An 18,877-nucleotide genomic window follows, 5' to 3' on the forward strand; every position below is an offset into this window, starting at 1 on the left:
TTGTCAGGTTCAATCCTTTTGGCTGAATTATTCCTTCACGATGAAAACGAAGCTCTATTCATTTTAATGAATGCGCCTTGGAGAGCGTGTCAGAGGTCCTGCTTAAATCAGAGGCTTGTTTGAAAGAAGCCATCAACTGACATCATGTCATTTTTGCTTCAACTACAAGGTGCCTGGAAAATATAGAAAAAGTAGTCAGTCATCTCGCTGTAATAAAAATGTCCTCCACGTCGAGTCCAGACCGGAATCCGATGCTATTAACTCTTTTCTTTCTCTCTCTACATCCCTTATATTTTTGCTAGACTATTTAAACTAAATAAAATTTTATGCAATATTTAGCTTAGTATGTATATATGGCACCTTAAAATGTATCATGCTAAACTCAGAACAATGTTATGGTATACTTGTAGTACAATCTAATCAAAGTATATTCGACTTAATTATATTGTTACCGTCCATAAATTTGACCATATTGCACTATACGATTGTGGTACGGATACAACGGCCCGATGGCTGACAACTGGTTAAACCCATCCGTTTACAGCTTGCTCTTGTTTGTTTTCATTTGTAAATCAATGAGCAATTTGATTGCGACGCAGTAAACTGGAGAGTCACTGAGGTCCAGATCGGTACAAACCAGGTTACACTGATACTTTTGCCGGATAGCCAAGCATAGTTTTATAGCATTGCTAAGCAACCAATAGTATTTAATGACTGATATCTTGTGTGTGCTGCCCAGAAATCGGTTGCGCATCCAACATCGATTCATCATGTCTTTTGTGCCGTACAGTTTATTGCTTTATTTCTGTAGCCTGCCTCTAAGAACAACAACCTGGGGGTCTGGATATAGCAGATTGAAAAGCTTTTGTTACAAAAGGTTTGTTGAATGGTCAGCATGGGAATGAAAGTTGATGGATTTTACCCTGACCAAAATATCATATCATATATATGAATCTCAAAGATATTTCTCAAAATTGAGCTGCTTCTAGCCAGCTTGTAATTGTTTAGCAATTATAATATCAGCCAACCCTAGTACATTAAAAGTAAAAGTAAAGTAAAAGTGCATTTTATGGGCAAAAAGTGCTCAAGATCTACCAGTATAGTTCCATAAAACTAAACCTCATCTTTGTGATTGATTGCTCTATCTTATCTATTTGAGTCCAGCAGCATGTACTTCTCTTATCAAACCACTTTCTCCCTCTCTGAAGGTGAGTTTTGGATTGCTGCTTCCTTGGGAACTATTGCATCACTATCACCAACATTAACCATCTGGTTAACCATTACAGCCAGGCCTGACTTCTCAGTATGAGAGAACAAATATTCACACCATCCGGTGAACGTAGGCGGTAGATGCATCTTGTTTTACTAGGTGGCCTGTAAACAATTGGTAGTTCTTTTTAACATTTGTACATCCTATCTGGTGAAGCAGTGTACACTATTCTGCAACGTCAGCAGTTTGTGGACAGCTGACCATCATATGTGGGTGTTCCCCGAAGTTTTGCCACAAAGAACACACAGTTGTATAGGATGCACTTTGTATGCTGTAGTGTTACAATTTTCCTTCACTGGAATTAAGAGGACCAAACCTGTTCCAGCATGGCAATGCTCCTCGTCCCAAAGCCAGCTCAATAAACATATGGAAGCAAGGTTGGAATAAAAGAACACAAGTGCACAGACTCCTGACCTCAACCCCACCAAACACCACTAGGATGAACTTGAATGCCGACTACATGCCAGGTTTCTCCGCCCATTCCCATTGCCTGCTCTCGTGTAAGGAACCTCCAGAAGCAGTTGGAGTTCGATCCATATGCAGATTTAATGTCACAACAACAATCCAAGATTGTCAGGCAGGAAACGTTAACAAAAAATAGGCGAGAGAATCAGAAACCAAGAAGACAATCCAATACAGGCAAACAAAACAGAATCACAAAGACAAAAAATCATAAATGGGAAAATGTAGCAAAATCATACACATGAAAACAATGTCAGAATGCATGGCTTGGTACATCAGTAATGAACAATACTTCGTATGTAGCATGCACACCACTTTTATGTCCGTAACCAAAACCCGGAGGCCGCTATGACCCCAGAAGCACTAGAACTCAGGCGAGGGTTGCTTCTGGCAGTTTAGGGTAGGAGCTAATGCTGAACACATATGGGTGTGATCATGAGGTGCCTACAAACTTTCGACCCGATACTGTAGTTTATAAAGTCAGGGTTCACTGCTGAAGTGGATAGGGCGTTCTTGCTCTTCCTTTTGACTAATCTTTTATCTGAACTGTTGCATCACTCTTTTCAAATTTGGTATTGATTGGGGCTCAAGGGTATTTTTCCAGCTTCATCATCACACATATTTAAATTGAAATGGTTGTCAGCACCAGCTTTGCTTTAAGACATATTTGCTATATTGTCTCCATACATGAGCTCATAGATGCACATGTGGCACTGTGATTGATAAGAGGCAGAGAATGCCAGCCTTCGTCACGCTACCACCAAGAGAGCATGGACAGTTTAACTCACTTGGATTCCTGACCACAGATTGATGTGGAGTCATTGGGATTCAAGCTCACAATCTCTGGACAATCAGAATGTCATGACGTCATTTGTGTTTCTGACCTGTTTTAACAGATTCAGTCCCACCCCCCCTCTGTGGTTCCCCAGTATCCTTCACTCTGGACACTTTGGACTCAGGAGAGCTTTGTATTTTTCTAACCCCTTCGACCAATTAGCCATGACCTTGCTTTTCATCTTGCTTGCATGGTTCAAAGCTTCCTCAGGTTTATTAATTATACTTTGCCTCCTTTGAAGTTGCTCTCTGCGTATTCCTACAGCCATAAATACAGCATCTTAAAAAGTTCTTGCAGATAGTCCTTCTACTTTACAAACCACATGTCCATCACTATCTAAACCTTACCTCGGATTGATCTACTATGTCCTTACTATTGTTTACAGATCTTGACCACGTTTCTCTTGAAGCCAATTGCTTCAAAGTACATTTCGGCATGTCCAATATTTCTGTCATAAATACATGACTGATTGAATTGGGTCTGTTTATTTCTTCATTGTTTTACTTTATTAACTATTGAAGGCCATATATCAATGTCATTATGAGGGTACATAACACATACTGATAGGACAGTGCTTACAAGTGCTGATAATGAGGATGTGAATCACAACAGTCCACATGTGAGAGCAGGACATTTGTCTGGCTTGTCACCTGTTGTTGGGTTTGTCCAGCCAGTTGTCCCTCATTCCACCCCTCAGTCCAGGGTGGACTTGGACCTGATCCAGTTCAACCCACCTGAGCAATGTTGCAGCAATAGTCTAGTGGGTGGCAACAACTCGGTGTGTTATTATGTGTTGTACAGCATCATGATGATTTAGGGGTTAGGCTTATAGGATGATTGGATCAAGTCCATCTCTACCCCCTGGACTTTTGGTTCTGCAGCAAGGTTTTCACTTTACCAGATAAGGGAGTATGCACAGATCCTGGAATTTAACCAAACTTAGCAAAGTCCCTAGGTACCAAAGCTAACTCAAAGGAAAGGGTACATTACTCTGATGACTTAAAAGTGTGTAAATCTGCTGTATTCCACAGGATTTGATATGCATCTTTCAGGTCTCTGGTTACAACCTATCAGGCTCTCAAAATTAGGTCAAAATTTGATCCAGAATTAGGTGGATTCTGCCTCTTTATTTTGTATCATAATGTATATATTATACAGCCTGGCTAACTATTGCAAGTTTTTCTTGAAGAGTCTTCACTTGTACTCATGGTATAGCTATTCATTGTGGTATCATTTAGGGGATGACCCCTCTGTTTGGTGGTGGTTGATGATAAAACTGTAAACAATTCATCTCGTTTTATACAACTGAGCAATTGAGGGTTACAGGCCTTGTTCAAGGGCCAAGCAGTAGCAGCTTGGTGGATTCAAACACACAACCTTCCGTAGTAGTCCAGCACCTTAACCGCTAAGCTAACACATCCCTAGGTTTGTACTGTAGTGTTTGCAGGGTAGCACCAACATTGCCTGAGTTATATATCCTCCATACTTTCATCCATCTGACTTTCCCTGAATAACGCGATGGCTATACATATAGGTTCAGTCTGTGATTTGATTCAGTCTTTTTAGAGCTAGTCACTAAGGCATATTGGTAATGGTTATTTCCATGCACTTAAGTTAATCAGTCCCATTTGGGCTGATTCAGATTTCCAGTTTTAAACTGCAGGAAATTGGTTTGCATGGTCAGGGTGCAATTTTGGGCACATTGTGCAACTGAACAAATCATTTAACTGAATAGTCTTAAATGATTCAAGTCACTGAAAAGGCTCTCAGGTGCTAGCAGCATTTCACCAGGCTTCAGTAATGAGAGTCATTTCCCATAATGGTCAGAATTTTAAAAGCATATCAGTGGGCAGTTAGGTTCATGAAGGCATTCCTGAGAAGGAAATGCAATCTTGCAACACTGCACAAAAGTAGTATAATATGATGTAATACAAAGTCAAGAAACGATCCTTGGCAAGCAGATGCTTACAGAGGAATCTTGCTGAAATCCACGTATGGCATGAACATCAACATAGCTAACAGACGTTTCCTTACTTACTATAGCAACCATCTGGGGGGGTTTTTAAGCGTTAACGCCTCTACCTGGATCTTTTGTAGTTTATTAGACAATTTACATTACATGTTTACCAATCGCGTGGAAGGTCATAGAATGGTGAACACCCTGAGAGAAATCTCATAGAATATGAGATACAGTACACATCTAGCGTAATCGAGGAAGAATTTCCATAATTGTTTTATTCAGGGCTAATGTGGCCTCTTATCGTGGGAAATGTGACCTACTTCAACATGGGCCAAGGACCACAAGAGGAGGGAGGGAAATAGAGATGGGAAAAAAAGAAGTGTAGAAATCTGAATCATTCACTGAATAAAATAGATAGAGAGAGAGAGAGAGAGAGAGAGTGCTCTATAGATGACTCATACCGCAGTAGTCATTTGAGCCATGATTAAATCCTCCCTACTGGGACTGAAATGGACAAATCTAGTGTTTGTTTTTGAGCTCATATTTTTTCTCGATGTGTTCGGTGTAGATCAGGTTGATCTCAGCTTTAGCTCTGCAGGTGGCTGTGGCTGGGCCTCAGCATCTCCGCTGGTTATTGCTGTTGATTTTCTAGTTATCTCCCCAGTCCATTCCATCGATATTCCGAAAGCATCCTGTGCTTTTTGAGTCCTTCCCCAACGTCCTACTGAGCTGCACTTCTGAGCATTAGCTGTAGATGGACACTTACTGTGTTTGTGTGAAGATAGTTAAGTGTAACAAAGAAGCAGTAATGAGTTTGAGTCTTTGTCCCATTGTTGGAGACAAAATAACTCTGTCGGACATCTGCATGTTTGTCACAGAACACCTGTGCTTGCTTTTTTCTGCTCTCTTAGGCCACACCTACTTTCTGATCACTACAATTGCATCTGTGGTCAATTGTGTGTATTATTAATGAATATACATCAATGAATATGGTAAGGTAAGATACAGTTAGGTAAGGTAAAACTTTATTAATCCCGAAGGATTTAGTGTAGTCCAATCTAACCTTCAGAATTTGATTTTCAAAGGAAATCCTATGGTCATTTTAGACTTTTTCCAACGTTTCTTACATCCTCTCAAATATCTTGCTTATATGAGCTGTGTGTCCTATGGAGAAATAGAGCTTTAAAACCTCTACTGATAAATTTCCAGCATATATACAGCATAGATGTAGTTTTATTAGATGAAAGGAACAATAACGCCTCAGATTTGAACCTGTTTTATATAAGTGTCTGGAATTTCGCTTAGTTTTTATTTATTTATTTATTTATTGTTCAGTGGTTGCCAGAGCACTTGTGATTAATTTTCTTTCCATTTCTCCATAGGCTCGTTGGTGTTTTTATTTCTCTCTCTCTCTCTCTCTCTCTCTCTCTCTGTCATTACCTCCCACACATCTCTGATGTACTGGTTTAAAAATAGGTGTGGACAGTAACACACCATCTATGGATCTCTGTGTAAATGTCAAGTTGATACACTGCAGAGAAATGTTTATTTTTTTAATGTGTATTTAGTTAATTCAATTAAAAACAGGTGAGGAGAATAATATTTTTATACTTTTAAAGATGTTAAGGATAAAACAGCAGGTTCAAATGCTTTTTTATTCAAGCTACAAGGTTTAGAGGTTTTAAACGTGTGAATGTTGTATACTGTGGGATTGGTTAACCTTAACATAACGTTGTATTATGATGTCACAATATTATGATGTCATAATATTGTATTTGTGTTGTAAAAAAGGCGAACTCTTTTCAGTGTCGTCTTTTTACACTTGTCCACCATTTGCTTACTGTTATTCGCAGCTTATGTTTATATAAGTCACTTTATACATCGATCAGGCATCATTATGACCACTGACGGGTGAAGTGAATAACACTGATGATCTCCTCATCATGGCACCTGTTAGTGGGTGGGATATATTAGGCAGCAAGTGAACATTTTGTCCTCAAAGTTGATGTGTTAGAAGCAGGAAAAATGGACAAGTGTAAGGATTTGAGCGAGTTTGACAAGGGTCGAATTGTGATGGCTAGACGACTGGATCAGAGCATCTCCAAAACTGCAGCTCTTGTGGGGTGTTCCCGGTCTGCAGTGGTCAGTATCTATCAAAAGTGGTCCAAGGAAGGAACAGTGGTGAACCGGCGACAGGGTCATGTGCGGTCAAGGCTCATTGATGCACGTGGGGAGCGAAGGCTGGCCCGTGTGATCTGATCCAACAGATGAGTTACTTAACCTTAACCAGGTTATACAAGGATGGTAGATCAGATCCATACCCGGTTCAACAAAGATGTTAGATCAGATTGCAACCAGGTTGAACTAGGATGTTAGATCAGATCCCAAACAGGTTCAATAAGGATGTTGGATTAGATCCCAACCAGATTTATGCACAGATTTTAGATCAGATCCCAACCAGGTTATACAAGGATGTTGCATTAGACCCCAACCAGGGTATGTGAATGCTAGATCAGATCCAAAACAAGTTAATTAGGTATGTTAAAATCAGATCCCAGCTGAGATATATGTGAATTGTTAGACCCCAGTCTGTTTACAAATCCCAACTGGGCAACAACTGAACTTGAGATCAGATCCAAAGCAGGTTACAATTGAACTCCTCCTATGCTGACTCCTAGCCTCAGTCAGTTTTTTATGCACATCCCAAAGAAGCATGGCACAGGTAGCTCTGCAGCAGATCCTCAGAAAACTGCGAGCATCACCTAATCTCACTCTCTGTTTTCACCCCTCTTCCCTCTCTCTTTACTCTCTTTTCCATCCTACACTTTTTTTCTACATTGCTCGCACTTCTTTTCACCATACCGCCCTGCTTTGTAGCTGACAGAGCGAGAATACTTTGTAAAGAAAAGAAAATCCTCTGAACAATCGAAAGCTGGAGCTGCCTTTATGCTCTGACTTCAATCCTTTCTGTGGGGGGTTCAAACCTTGTGGATGCCTGCATTAATAATGTACGCCAATCCTCCCTGCAACTGATATAACCTTTTAACACACGCCTTTACTCACTCCCGTTGAGCAGCATATAAACGCAGATCCGTACTCGCTAGCAATTTACTGAAGAAAGAGGTGATAAGGGGAAAAAGACATGACGCTGACGAAGCTGCTGGTAATGCATAAGGAATGAAGAATGGTTGGAAACAGATAATCGTTATTTTCTCCCCTGATTATGGCTAATGTTTGTATGTATATTTGTAACCCCCCGGCTCCTACTCGCAACCTCTCCAAGCGGGTCTTGAACATGGGTCTCCAGTTTTGCAGGCGGGTGCTCTAACAAGGAGTTAGTTCACCTCTTGAGATCAGGAGAGTGAGGTTTTACCTGCACAGCACCTACCGCTGGCCTCCGTTACACTCACCCCCCTAAACCTCACTCCCATCCGGGTCACGGCACCAATGCAACCCCCCCGGGTCCTACTCGCAAACCGCTCCAAGCGGGTCTCCAGCTTGAGAGGCGGGCGCTCTAACAAGGAGGCTAAAGACTAGTCTCTAGCGTCAGTCGCTAGTTCACCTCTTCAGATCAGGGGAGTGAGGTTTTGCCTGCACAGCACCTACCACTGGCCTCCGTTACATATTGAATCACTGATTTAGCAAATATAGGCCCATGCTAAGAAATTTATAGTCCCTGGAATTCATGATGTGGTCGTGTTAACACAAGGTAGGCCATAAAGTCACACTCATATGCCATTACTTTTAGACGTTCGAGACCTGGTTGCCAGATTTTGTCGGAATTCCTACTCTAACTACATAACAAAAATGTTGTGTTACAAAGCCCTGTGTAAGACACATAAAAGCATAGCTGGAGAATCTGTTTAATTTTCTAGTCCAAGATTTGTTTTCTAAAATCGGAAAGGTCTTTTATTGCATAATGTCAAATCAGACACCTTTTTTAAACCAAGAAAAACAGTTGTGGCTACAGACAATTAGGAGAGATGAACAATCTAAGAATCTCAGATAAGCAGATAAATATCATATCCATCTAGATGACTAAAAATTAGGAAGCAAACTAACAATTTAACAGGTTAACCTTGCTAGTGACCTAACATGCCTAGTTTGTCACTTTAAAACTCATACTTTGCTTGCTTAAAGCCTCATCAAGAAACTAGCTAGCTAATGCTAGGTAGCTAGGTCACATTCTTGCTAAAATGGACACTTTTAGTTTTTTATACAAGCAAATACAAAATCCAATTTAGTCCACTGTTGATGATCTGTTGCCTTATTTGCATAAGGAAATGAGTTAAAACTTTTAACCTAGTCTATTATGTTATATTAGCGTTTCTCCATCCTTCCTTTTTCTCTTCCTGTACTTCTAACACCTCCCACTTTCTCTCCTCCATATTTTAGATCGGCTGCCCCAAAGCAAAATTCCTCAGCTCCTGACTTTCCGGAAGTTTCTGTACTGGCGAGAGGAGACACCGGCAACATGTTCAGCACCAAAAGGTCAGCGTGACATCAGTGTTTTTGTGTTGTTTTTCGTAGATATATATGTGAAAGCAAGAAAGAAAATGTCACAAGCCTCATGGGCAGGCCATTTGGAAAGGCTAATGCAGCAGATTTCAAGGTGACATTTGAGTCATAGGATTTATTTTCAGATGTGATTCAGGGTTTGGAGGAAGACGAAGATTTGGTTTCATTTCAGGTCAGAAAAATAGAATTTTCTAAGTATCCAGAACTGCCTTTCAAATGTGCTCCAACAAATCATCATCAGTTAGATCAGATTCCAACCAGATTTACAGACAGATTTTTAGATCGGATTCCAAAGTTTACATAAGAGCCTGACCAGGATATATGTGAATGTTGGCGCAGATCCTAACCAGGTTGAACGAGGATGCGAGGTCAGATCCCATCAAAGTTATACTAGGATGTTAGATTAAATCCCACCCAGGATATATCTGAATGTTATATCAGATCCCAAACATGTTGACTGAGGATGTTAGATCAGATCCTAATTATACTGCGATGATAGATCAGATTCAACAAGGATGTTGGATCAGATCCCAGTATGTGACAAATCCCACCTAGGATATATGTGAATGTTGATCCCAAAACAAGTTGACTGAGGATATAAAATCAGATCTGAACCAAATTATACTTTGATGATAGATTAGACTCCAAAAAAGTTGAAAAAAGGTGTTGGATCAAATCAGATTGTAATAAAGTTAGACCACATCCTAAAATAAAGATTTAAGATCAGATCCCAACCAGGATATATGTAAATGTTAGATCAGATCCTAAACAAGTTGACTAAAGATGTTAGATCAGATCCCATCCAAATTATAATGTGATGATAAATCGATTCCAAAAAATTTGACCAAGGATGTTGAATCAGATCCCAACCAGGTTATATGAGAAAGTTAGACCACATCCTAACCAGGAAAACAAGGATTTTTAGATCAGATCCCAACCAGGATATGTGTAAATGTTAGATCAGATCCCAAACAAGTTGAATAAGGATGTTAGAAAAGATCCCGACCAGGTTATACTGAGATGTTAGATCAGATTAAAACCAGGTTGGACAAGGATGTTAGATCAGATGCCAACCAGGTTATACTGAGATGTTAGATCAGATCCCAACCAGGATATATGTGAATGTTAGATCAGATCCCAAACAAGTTGAATAAGGATGTTAGAAAAGATCCTAATGGAATTATACTGAGATGTTGGATCAGTTCAGAACCAGGTTGGACAAGGATGTTAGATCAGAGGCCAACCAGGTTATACTGAGATGTTAGATCAGATCCCAACCAGGATATATGTGAATGTTAGATCAGATCCCAAACAAGTTGAATAAGGATGTTAGAAAAGGTCCCAACCAGGTTATACTGAGATGTTAGATCAGATCAGAGCCAGGATATATGTTAATGTTAGATCAGACCCAAACTGTGTTATATGTAATTATTAGGCCCCAGTCTGGTTGCAAATTCAACCTGGGCATCAAATGAATGTTAGATCGGATCTCAAGCAGGTTAGAATTAAACACCTCCCTATGCTGACTCTTAGCCTCAGTCTCATTTTATCATTTATGGTTTTATGTGTTGTTTATCCCACAAGCATGGCTCAGGTGCCTCTAAGTTGTGCTCCAGCAAAATACAAATATTCTGCCTCTATTAAATCATGTAGCGTAAGTTTATTGCATTTTTTTATTATTTACTAAATCACACTCTTTTTCAGTACGTTACACTCTCTTAAGCTTCATGCTGCAGCACTAAACTGTACCATCTGTTTACTGTGAGAAGAAACAGATGGGTTCCTCAGGAAACATACATGTTATAATAGACATAAAAGCTGTCTCGACATAAAAAGCTGTCCATTAGAACAACCTGAAACTTTTAATAGCTGAACACAGATCAGCATCGTCCTCACTTAGCAAATATACCACCGACTGCGGAGAATGAAGTGCATCTTCTAACAAAATCACGCACCTTCATTAAAGTCCTGACAAGCACAAGGAGGTAATTAAACCTGTGGGGATGCATCATGCTTGGTGAAAACACTGGTGAGAGGATGTGGAATTACTCGAGGAATCAAATTATAATTCAGCGCACCGTGTGTTCACATGCTGCTCCAGTCCCATGTTTCTCTTTTCTAAATGGATCTTAGTTCATTTTAAACAGCACCTTAAAGATATATTCAGATATTTGGTGAAATTTAGCTGCTTGATTGATGGTAGCCTTCATGAAAATAAGCATAATCAGATCAATAAAGGGATGAATTTTCAGGGTATTCAGTAGGTTGCTTTAAGTACTTGCTTTTTTTTTCTTTTAAAAAATCAGGGATAGAAAATGCTGATCTTAGAAAGAAACAGTGTTTGTTGGTTCAGTAGGTTCCTTTAAGTACTTGTGCTTTAGCATAAAAAAAAAAAAAACAGGAATAGAAAATGCAGACCTATGGAAAAGTTTGTTGGTTGAGTAGGTTCCTTTAAGTACTTGCTTTTTTGCTTAAAAAAAATCAGGGATACAAAATGTGGACCTTTAAGGTTCCTTTAAGTACTTGCTTTTTAGCTTAAAGAAATCAGGGATAGAAAATGCTGATCTTAGAAAGAAACAGTGTTTGTTGGTTCAGTAGATTCCTTTAAATACTTGTGCTTTAGCGTTAAAAAAATCAGGGATAGAAAATGCAGACCTAAGAAAGAACTAGTGTTTTTTGGTTCAGTAGGTTCCTTAAAAATACTTGTTAAGGCATAGAAAATGTGGACTTAAGAAATATTGTATGTTGGTTCAGTAGGTTCCTTTAAATACTTGCTTTTTTAGCATGAAAAAAACAGGGATAGAAAATACGGACCCAAGAAAGAAATGGTGTTTTGTTGGTTCAGGAGGATACTTGTATTTTACTGTAAAAAGAAAATAAGTGATAGAAAATGCAAACCTAAGAAAGAACTGGTGTTTGTTGGTTCAGTAGTTTCCTTTAAGTAATTGTTTTTTCAGCATGAAAGAAATCGGGTATAGAAAATGCAGACCTACGAAAGAAATGTCTGTTTTGTTGGTTGTTTCTTTGCTGTTAGGTATGAACTTTAAAGTGTGACACTGAAAAGTACAAAAATATTTGTATCAGGGACATGAAAGCACCCATTTGCTTCACTTACAGCACTTTTCAAAAGCTGTTCATAATTTTATCTATATAAACAATTTGTCCTTGATATAAGCAGCATCTCTAATTAAGACTCCATTCCTGTTTTTTTTATAACCTTGATTTACATTATTTGTATTTTTAACTGCTGAGCATTTTTGTTCCGTTAGCTAGGCTGTGATATAATTATCACTATATAACTATTTAATTTTCTCTACATAGTATTACACTGCTACTAAATCTAGTGCTGAATTCACAGATTATATTATATTACCAAACCATGAAGCATTTTCAGTAGTATCTCACTATGGAATATATACAGTGATCCCCCTCTATATCGCGGTCCCGGTATATCACTGGAACGTAACAAATTTTTTTTGCGGATTTTCCTGGTATATCGTGGTATCCGTAAACCTTATAGTGAATTGTTTTTATGTTGAAATAAGGTAATTTATTAATAAAAAATATAGAATTATTAATTACAAAATATAAACATTAAGTAAAATGTTAGGAATATATAAAATACTGTACAGCGTATTTACTCAAGAGACAAAAAAACACGTAGCGTTGTTTAGGAAAGCGCTGAAAATCAAAATACAGTACGGCTGGAGAAACGAGTCCGGCCAATCGGAATGCCCCATTCATTTCATCACGGTTGTGATTGGCTGTTGGCTATGCGTGCAGTTGGGAAAAGGGAAGTAGAATTCTCCTGCATCCCAGTTCTACGCTACTATACATTAATGTACACTACTGTATAGTACATTACTGTAATGTACTGCAATATAAATGTGATATTTCTTCGAATTTACCCAAAATTCATCTCGCTATATGCTTGCAGATGTTTTCTGTGTGTGTTTAAAGAGTGTGGGAGGGTCATTTACGGCTTAAACAATTAAAAAAAAATCACGGATTTTCGTTTATCGCGGGATGTTTTGGAACGTAACCCCCGTGATAAACGGGGGACTACTGTATATATATCTCAGTACTCTCTATATGAAAAAAAAGGGATTTTAAATATTTTGCATATTTTATCGAAGGATTCGTTTGAGAGAGCGATTTTATTCACTGAATTTGAATTTAATGTATTTTATTTGCCCCACCCTCAAAGATAAAAAAACTGTAAAAATAAATAAAACACATTTTGGAGTCAATTATGGCACCTATAATTTCTCTTGGAAAAAAGAAAATAATTTTTTTTTAGAAAAGTACACACTTTCTTTCAAATTCAAAGCTATAGATTGTTAACATTTACATTTTTTTTATTATTATATTAATTATTATATTAATATTTTTTATTTAAAAATGAAGAAGCACTACCAGAACCTCAGGAAAGTCCTGATTTTTTATTGTTGTTGTTCTTAATTATTAATATTGGCTCACACCTCGTGCCCCACTTCATCATGGAGCGTCACCGGAGTCGTCCCCTAAGCACACAGACCGCACCTTTAATTAAAGCTCCTTCATAAAACTTTAATCAGATCAACAGCCAGCAGCCTTCTGCCTTCGTTTATATCAGAACCCAGTCTGTAACCGAGACGGGGCGTAATAAATCCTGAAGCGCTCCGAGTTCATTTAGTGTCTACTGTTTCCATACACCGCTTTTTATCGCCGGACAGAAGGATATTTGTCACCCAGGTTAATTGTTTACGCTCATGTAGGCTCCTTAAAAAGTTAACGAGAGCAGCGTTAAATTAAATCGCTCATCAGCCTGCTTGCTAAATATTCTCCCTGTGTAAAAATAAGAGACCTTGATTCTCTGGGGGTTGTATAATCACTGCGCTGGAGATAAGCTCAGCTTCTATCAGACTCGCCAGTGTTTACATCCCGAAATGGCACAAAACCTGCACGAGTCCCTGCAGCTCCAAGCACTAAACTTATTATCAACTCATTATCTTTTTATCCCTTCTGAAACTCAGAGAGACGTCTTGTCATCTCTGCAAAATCCGCCTCACCTGAAGCAGCACGTGACCTGCTGGCTCCTCGCCTTGCTTAGTCATAATGAGGCACGCCGGATCTTCTTATTCCACGTCCTCTGCCCTCAACTCAAGCTATTATCTCAGCAGCGGATGCTGGTTATAACTAGCAGGAAGAGGAAATGTCTAAGCTGAGTTAGAGCCCTGTGTTTGTCAGGTCACCTTGCTAGTGTGACAGCCGTGCTGTCAGGATCTCGGAAGCAGCTTCAACCAGAGATGCAGTCGAGATATTAGAGCAGCACTCATTAGCTGCGGGCCGAGGCTGTGGGAATTTACCGCCATGCTACATAGTGCTGAATTGTTCCAGATGAAATGACATTTTGCGCAAATGCACTGAGAATTCTCGAGGAAAGGTTTTTTCTTTTCTATTCTTTTTTTTTTTTTTAAATCACCAAACACTTTTTTTCTTGCTGTCTCTAAAGACCTGTGTGTTTGTTATATTGAGCAGTGAAGAATTTTAAAGCATGTTTTGTAAAAGATGTGTTGAATTTATACAGAAACAACCCAAAACTCAGCAATGTAACTACAACGATGAGGCATAATATTATGGTGAAGTGAATAACGCTGATGATCTCCTCATCATGGCACCTGTTAGTGGGTGGGATACATTAGGCAGCAAGTGAACATTTTGTCCTCAAAGTTGATGTGTTAGAAGCAGGAAAAACGGACAAGCGTAAGGATTTGAGCGAGTTTGATGAAGGGCCAAATTGTGATGGCTAGACGACTGGATCAGAGCATCTCCAAAACCGCAGCTCTTGTGGGGTGTTCCCGGTCTGCAGTGGTCAGTATCTATCAAAAGTGGTCCATGGAAGGAACAGTGGTGAACCAGGGACAGGGTCATGGGCAGCCAAGGCTCATTGATGCACATGGGGAGTGAAGGCTGGCCCATTTGGTCCGATCCAATACTTCATCTTCTGTAATTGTTTCAAACATTTCAATAAGCCTCGCATATAATTTTTTAAGGTTTTCTTAGTTACTCTGAAATTACATGAGCACCCATTTTTCTGCTGATGGAACTGATCCAATAGCCAGGATTGGTGTCAAGCCAAAACCAGGAAGTACATTGGATCAGATATCAGAGAAAAAAAGAAGGGTTTTAATCTGATCATGTAACAAATAGAAACTTTATTTATTTATTTATTTATTTATTTATTTATTTATTTATTTTTAACATTTTAACATAACAGAATTTTAACATTCTGTATAAAAGAATTTAACTGCATCATAAACTTACCTTTTGTAAGGTAGCGATTTATTTTTTCTTGTTTTTTAAGTGCTTTAGTTTAAAAAAAGATTTTAAAGTGTATTTTTATTGGTTCTTAGAATTAGATTTTTTTATCATATTTTATTAAATTATATTAATAATAATTTTGATGTAAGAAATTTCACATGAACATTTAACTGAATAAAAAAATACTCTTTGTAAGTTATATATATATATATATTTTTTTCTTGCAATCATTTAAGTGCTAGTTAATTTTAAACAATAATAATTTTAAGACAGTTTTTATTAACAAAAATAAAAATATTGGATCTGATATTAATCAGTTTCTCTATCACTCAGATCAGAATCTTTGACATGACTGTAACCATAACCACACTCAGACCTGATCTTAGCTGAATTAGATTAGATTTTAGTTAGGATTAGATTTGTCAGAAGTAGTAATGGAGAGAAATAAAGAATGGTTTAAATCTGGTTATCAAAAGGTCGTCTGTTGTTCATCGCAGCTCTGGAGGCAGAAAATGAATAGACGAAGGGCTTTGTGTGCGTCTAGACAGCATGCAGCCTCAGTTAAACTGGGACATCACATCACATCACATACTGGTGAACGTCCCAAAAATAGACACGTCTCTAAACAAATCCCTGTCACTCTGTATATAATATAATCATCCATTAGAGCTAGTGCATTACTCGAAACCTGGGATTTATTTTCTCTCAAAAAAAAAAAAAAAAAACATGAACAAAAGATCAAGAGTTCCAAATCAATGTGGCGTAAATTCAATAGTAATGCTTTCTCACGAACTCTTCCCTAAAATCATTCTAGCCTCGCTGCTTTGAAGAATGATCCAGGAACTGTGTGACTCATTTGCATTTTCTGTTTGATGGACAGCACAAGCCACAGAAAGAATAAAGTCCATTCGGGTTTCACTGGAAAGAGGTCAGAGCTAGTCATCTATTTTCTGTAGCACTTATCCTACACGTGAGAGCAGCGACTCTCCTGGAGTTTATCCCAGGAGCTTAAGGCACAAGACTGGGGGATAACCTTGACACAATCGCACAGTAAACCTACAACACACATCTTTAGACCGTGAACTACCCTGAAGCATGGGGAGAACTCCAGAGAGCTGGAAACTGAACCACCAGCAAGACAAAGACAGAGCGAGTCGTATCTCAGAACATTTTCACCAGTGTGTATACGAATTCCTAATAAAGTGGCCGGTCCATGTACTGTTTATTTGCAGATGGCCCACGTGGGCAGCCTGGAGACTCATGGGATTGCTGGGAATAGCACATGGAGACCGTGGAGATGGCTTTGGACTGCTGTTGCCATGGTCGGTTTAGCTCTCGGGCCTCCTGATGGATTTGGCAGAATGGAATTCGCATTTAAACTGAAATGAATTCAGAAATTATACTGATGCTCATATCAGTAAGTTGCTCGAAAGCTCCTGGTTACACACTTCCACTTGACTATATAGTAGGAAAAAAATTAATTTATAATCACACTCTATGGAGTGAGGACGAGGATGAGGTTCCTCTCAAGGGTTCTTCTTCATATCATCTCAGGGAGGTTTTCCCTAACCACTAACCTGCTCATGGGGTATAAATATAATTTTTAAAATTTGTATTCTGTGTTTCTGTAAAGCCGCTTTGCGACAGCATCTGTTAAAATCATCGTACAAGTAAAACTGAACGGAGTTAAATTATAGTCACAAATTCGGTACGCACGAGGGGCTCCTCCTAATTCCCATCCTCATTGTGTATAATTAAGCAGATCCTAGCGCTCTCCAGATCCGAGTGAAGAATGAAAGGAACAGAAATGCACTCGAGCTCAGTTATTTATGTATGCAGGAGTGGGAGGAAAGTGAGCCTCTGAGGAGCCGCTAAACTTGCCTGGCTTTTTACCCCCTACAGTGGCACGCCGGTCCAATTAGGGAACGACCTTGACGGCGTCCTTGAAAAGCAGAGAGATGGGATCTTCTATAAAACGCTCTCCCGTCAGTTGTGTCTAGCTCTCACGGTTCGGTTCCCACAGTGCTTTGAAAGGCCTCAGTGGATTCACGGTTAATGGAGAGAAATGGACTTTTGAGAGTGCTTTTGGTGAAAGTGACTAGCGAGTAAAGCGCAAGCTTTTGAAAGCTTACCTTTGGTAATGCACCACTCTACTATATAACACGGAGATGGTGACTGGGCTGTGACATGGCTTTACCGTGTGAGTGTGTGTGCTGTTGGATAACGTGTTCGGTAACGAGCCGAGGTCGTGATATCTGATGAGAGGATAAATCCTTATCGATCATTCGGTGACAAGGAAACTATCAGAGCTGATCAGTGCATTATATCAATAGCATAAAAATGACATGGGGCAAAGTATAATGTTATACTCCTATACACTGAACAGGCATAATATTATAACCACCTGCCTAATATTGTGTTGATCCCTGTTTTGCTGCTAAAACAGCCCTGACCCACTAGATCCCTGAAGGTGTGCTGTGGTATCTGGCACCAAGATGTTTGCAGCAGATCCTTTAAGTCCTGTAAGTTACAAGTTGGGGCCTCCATAGGTTTTGGGATTTTGGAGATCGTCTAGCCATCACAGTTTGGCCCTTCGTCAAACTCGCTCAAATCCTTACTCTTGCCCATTTTTCCTGCTTCTAACACATCAACTTTGAGGACAAAATGTTCACTTGCTGCCTAATATATCCCACCCACTAACAGGTGCCATGATGAGGAGATCATCAGTGTTATTCACCTCACCTGTCAGTGCGCATAATGTTATGCCTGATCTGTGTATAATGTTATAATTAATGGCGGAATTACTCTGAATGTTAAACTTGATAACTAGATTTTTTCTTCATCCAAAAAATACTAAACCTACAGTTCCCCTGTCTGCCCTTTCAGTTTCTCCAAGTCCAAGCCCCTCTGCTTCTTCATACCATTCTGTCGATTTTTCTTATGACCATTGGTGGTGCTGTTGCGCTTGGTTTCACAAAAATCTTTTTGAGTGTGTTAAAAATTTGAGGGAGGGGCAAATACATACTGTACCTCCTCTGAGACACGTGAAGCCAGCAAACTACATCTTTTCTACATCATGTAACACGCATGCAGGAAAATGCCACTGTTAGCCCTCTTCCGCATACATACCCAGACTCGTAGATGCCTGAGGTTACCTTAAGAAAAGGTGAGAGTATGTCATCCATCGCGTGGAGCATCTAGCTGTAGATTGACCTGTCATCATCAGTGGTCAGACTCTTAATGCGAGCCGCATTAAGACAAACAAGCAAATAAAATGACGTGGACGTGAAGTGTTCTGCTATCCTGATGTCTTACTGTCTTTGAAAAATTGACCGATTAGCCATGCTAGTTCATTTATACAAGCTAATGAGAGAGAGAGAGAGAGAGAGAGAGAGAGAGAGACTTTAGACATTTACATCACTTTGTTTTGTCAGTGTAAGCAAGAAAGAGTCTTAAAATATTTGTACAACACTCAGACTACAACATCTTACTGTATTAGTAACAAAAATATGTGAATAAACACAAACAT

General features: G+C 39.1%; 1 protein-coding gene across 3 annotated transcripts in view; it reads left to right on the top strand.

The window, feature by feature from the left end:
• oxr1a (oxidation resistance 1a) overlaps nucleotides 1-18,877 on the top strand; it is a 179,802-nt gene that overhangs the window by 15,092 nt on the left and 145,833 nt on the right. For all 3 annotated transcript variants that reach the window (XM_058376861.1, XM_058376858.1, XM_058376860.1), the window contains exon 2: nucleotides 8,923-9,018. In XM_058376861.1, the coding sequence (XP_058232844.1) occupies nucleotides 9,002-9,018 (17 nt within the window). In that variant the 5' untranslated portion in view covers nucleotides 8,923-9,001. The remainder of the gene's footprint in view (nucleotides 1-8,922; nucleotides 9,019-18,877) is intronic.

This window comes from Hemibagrus wyckioides, linkage group LG23 (genome assembly GCF_019097595.1).
Source record: "Hemibagrus wyckioides isolate EC202008001 linkage group LG23, SWU_Hwy_1.0, whole genome shotgun sequence".
Classification (NCBI taxonomy): domain Eukaryota; kingdom Metazoa; phylum Chordata; class Actinopteri; order Siluriformes; family Bagridae; genus Hemibagrus; species Hemibagrus wyckioides.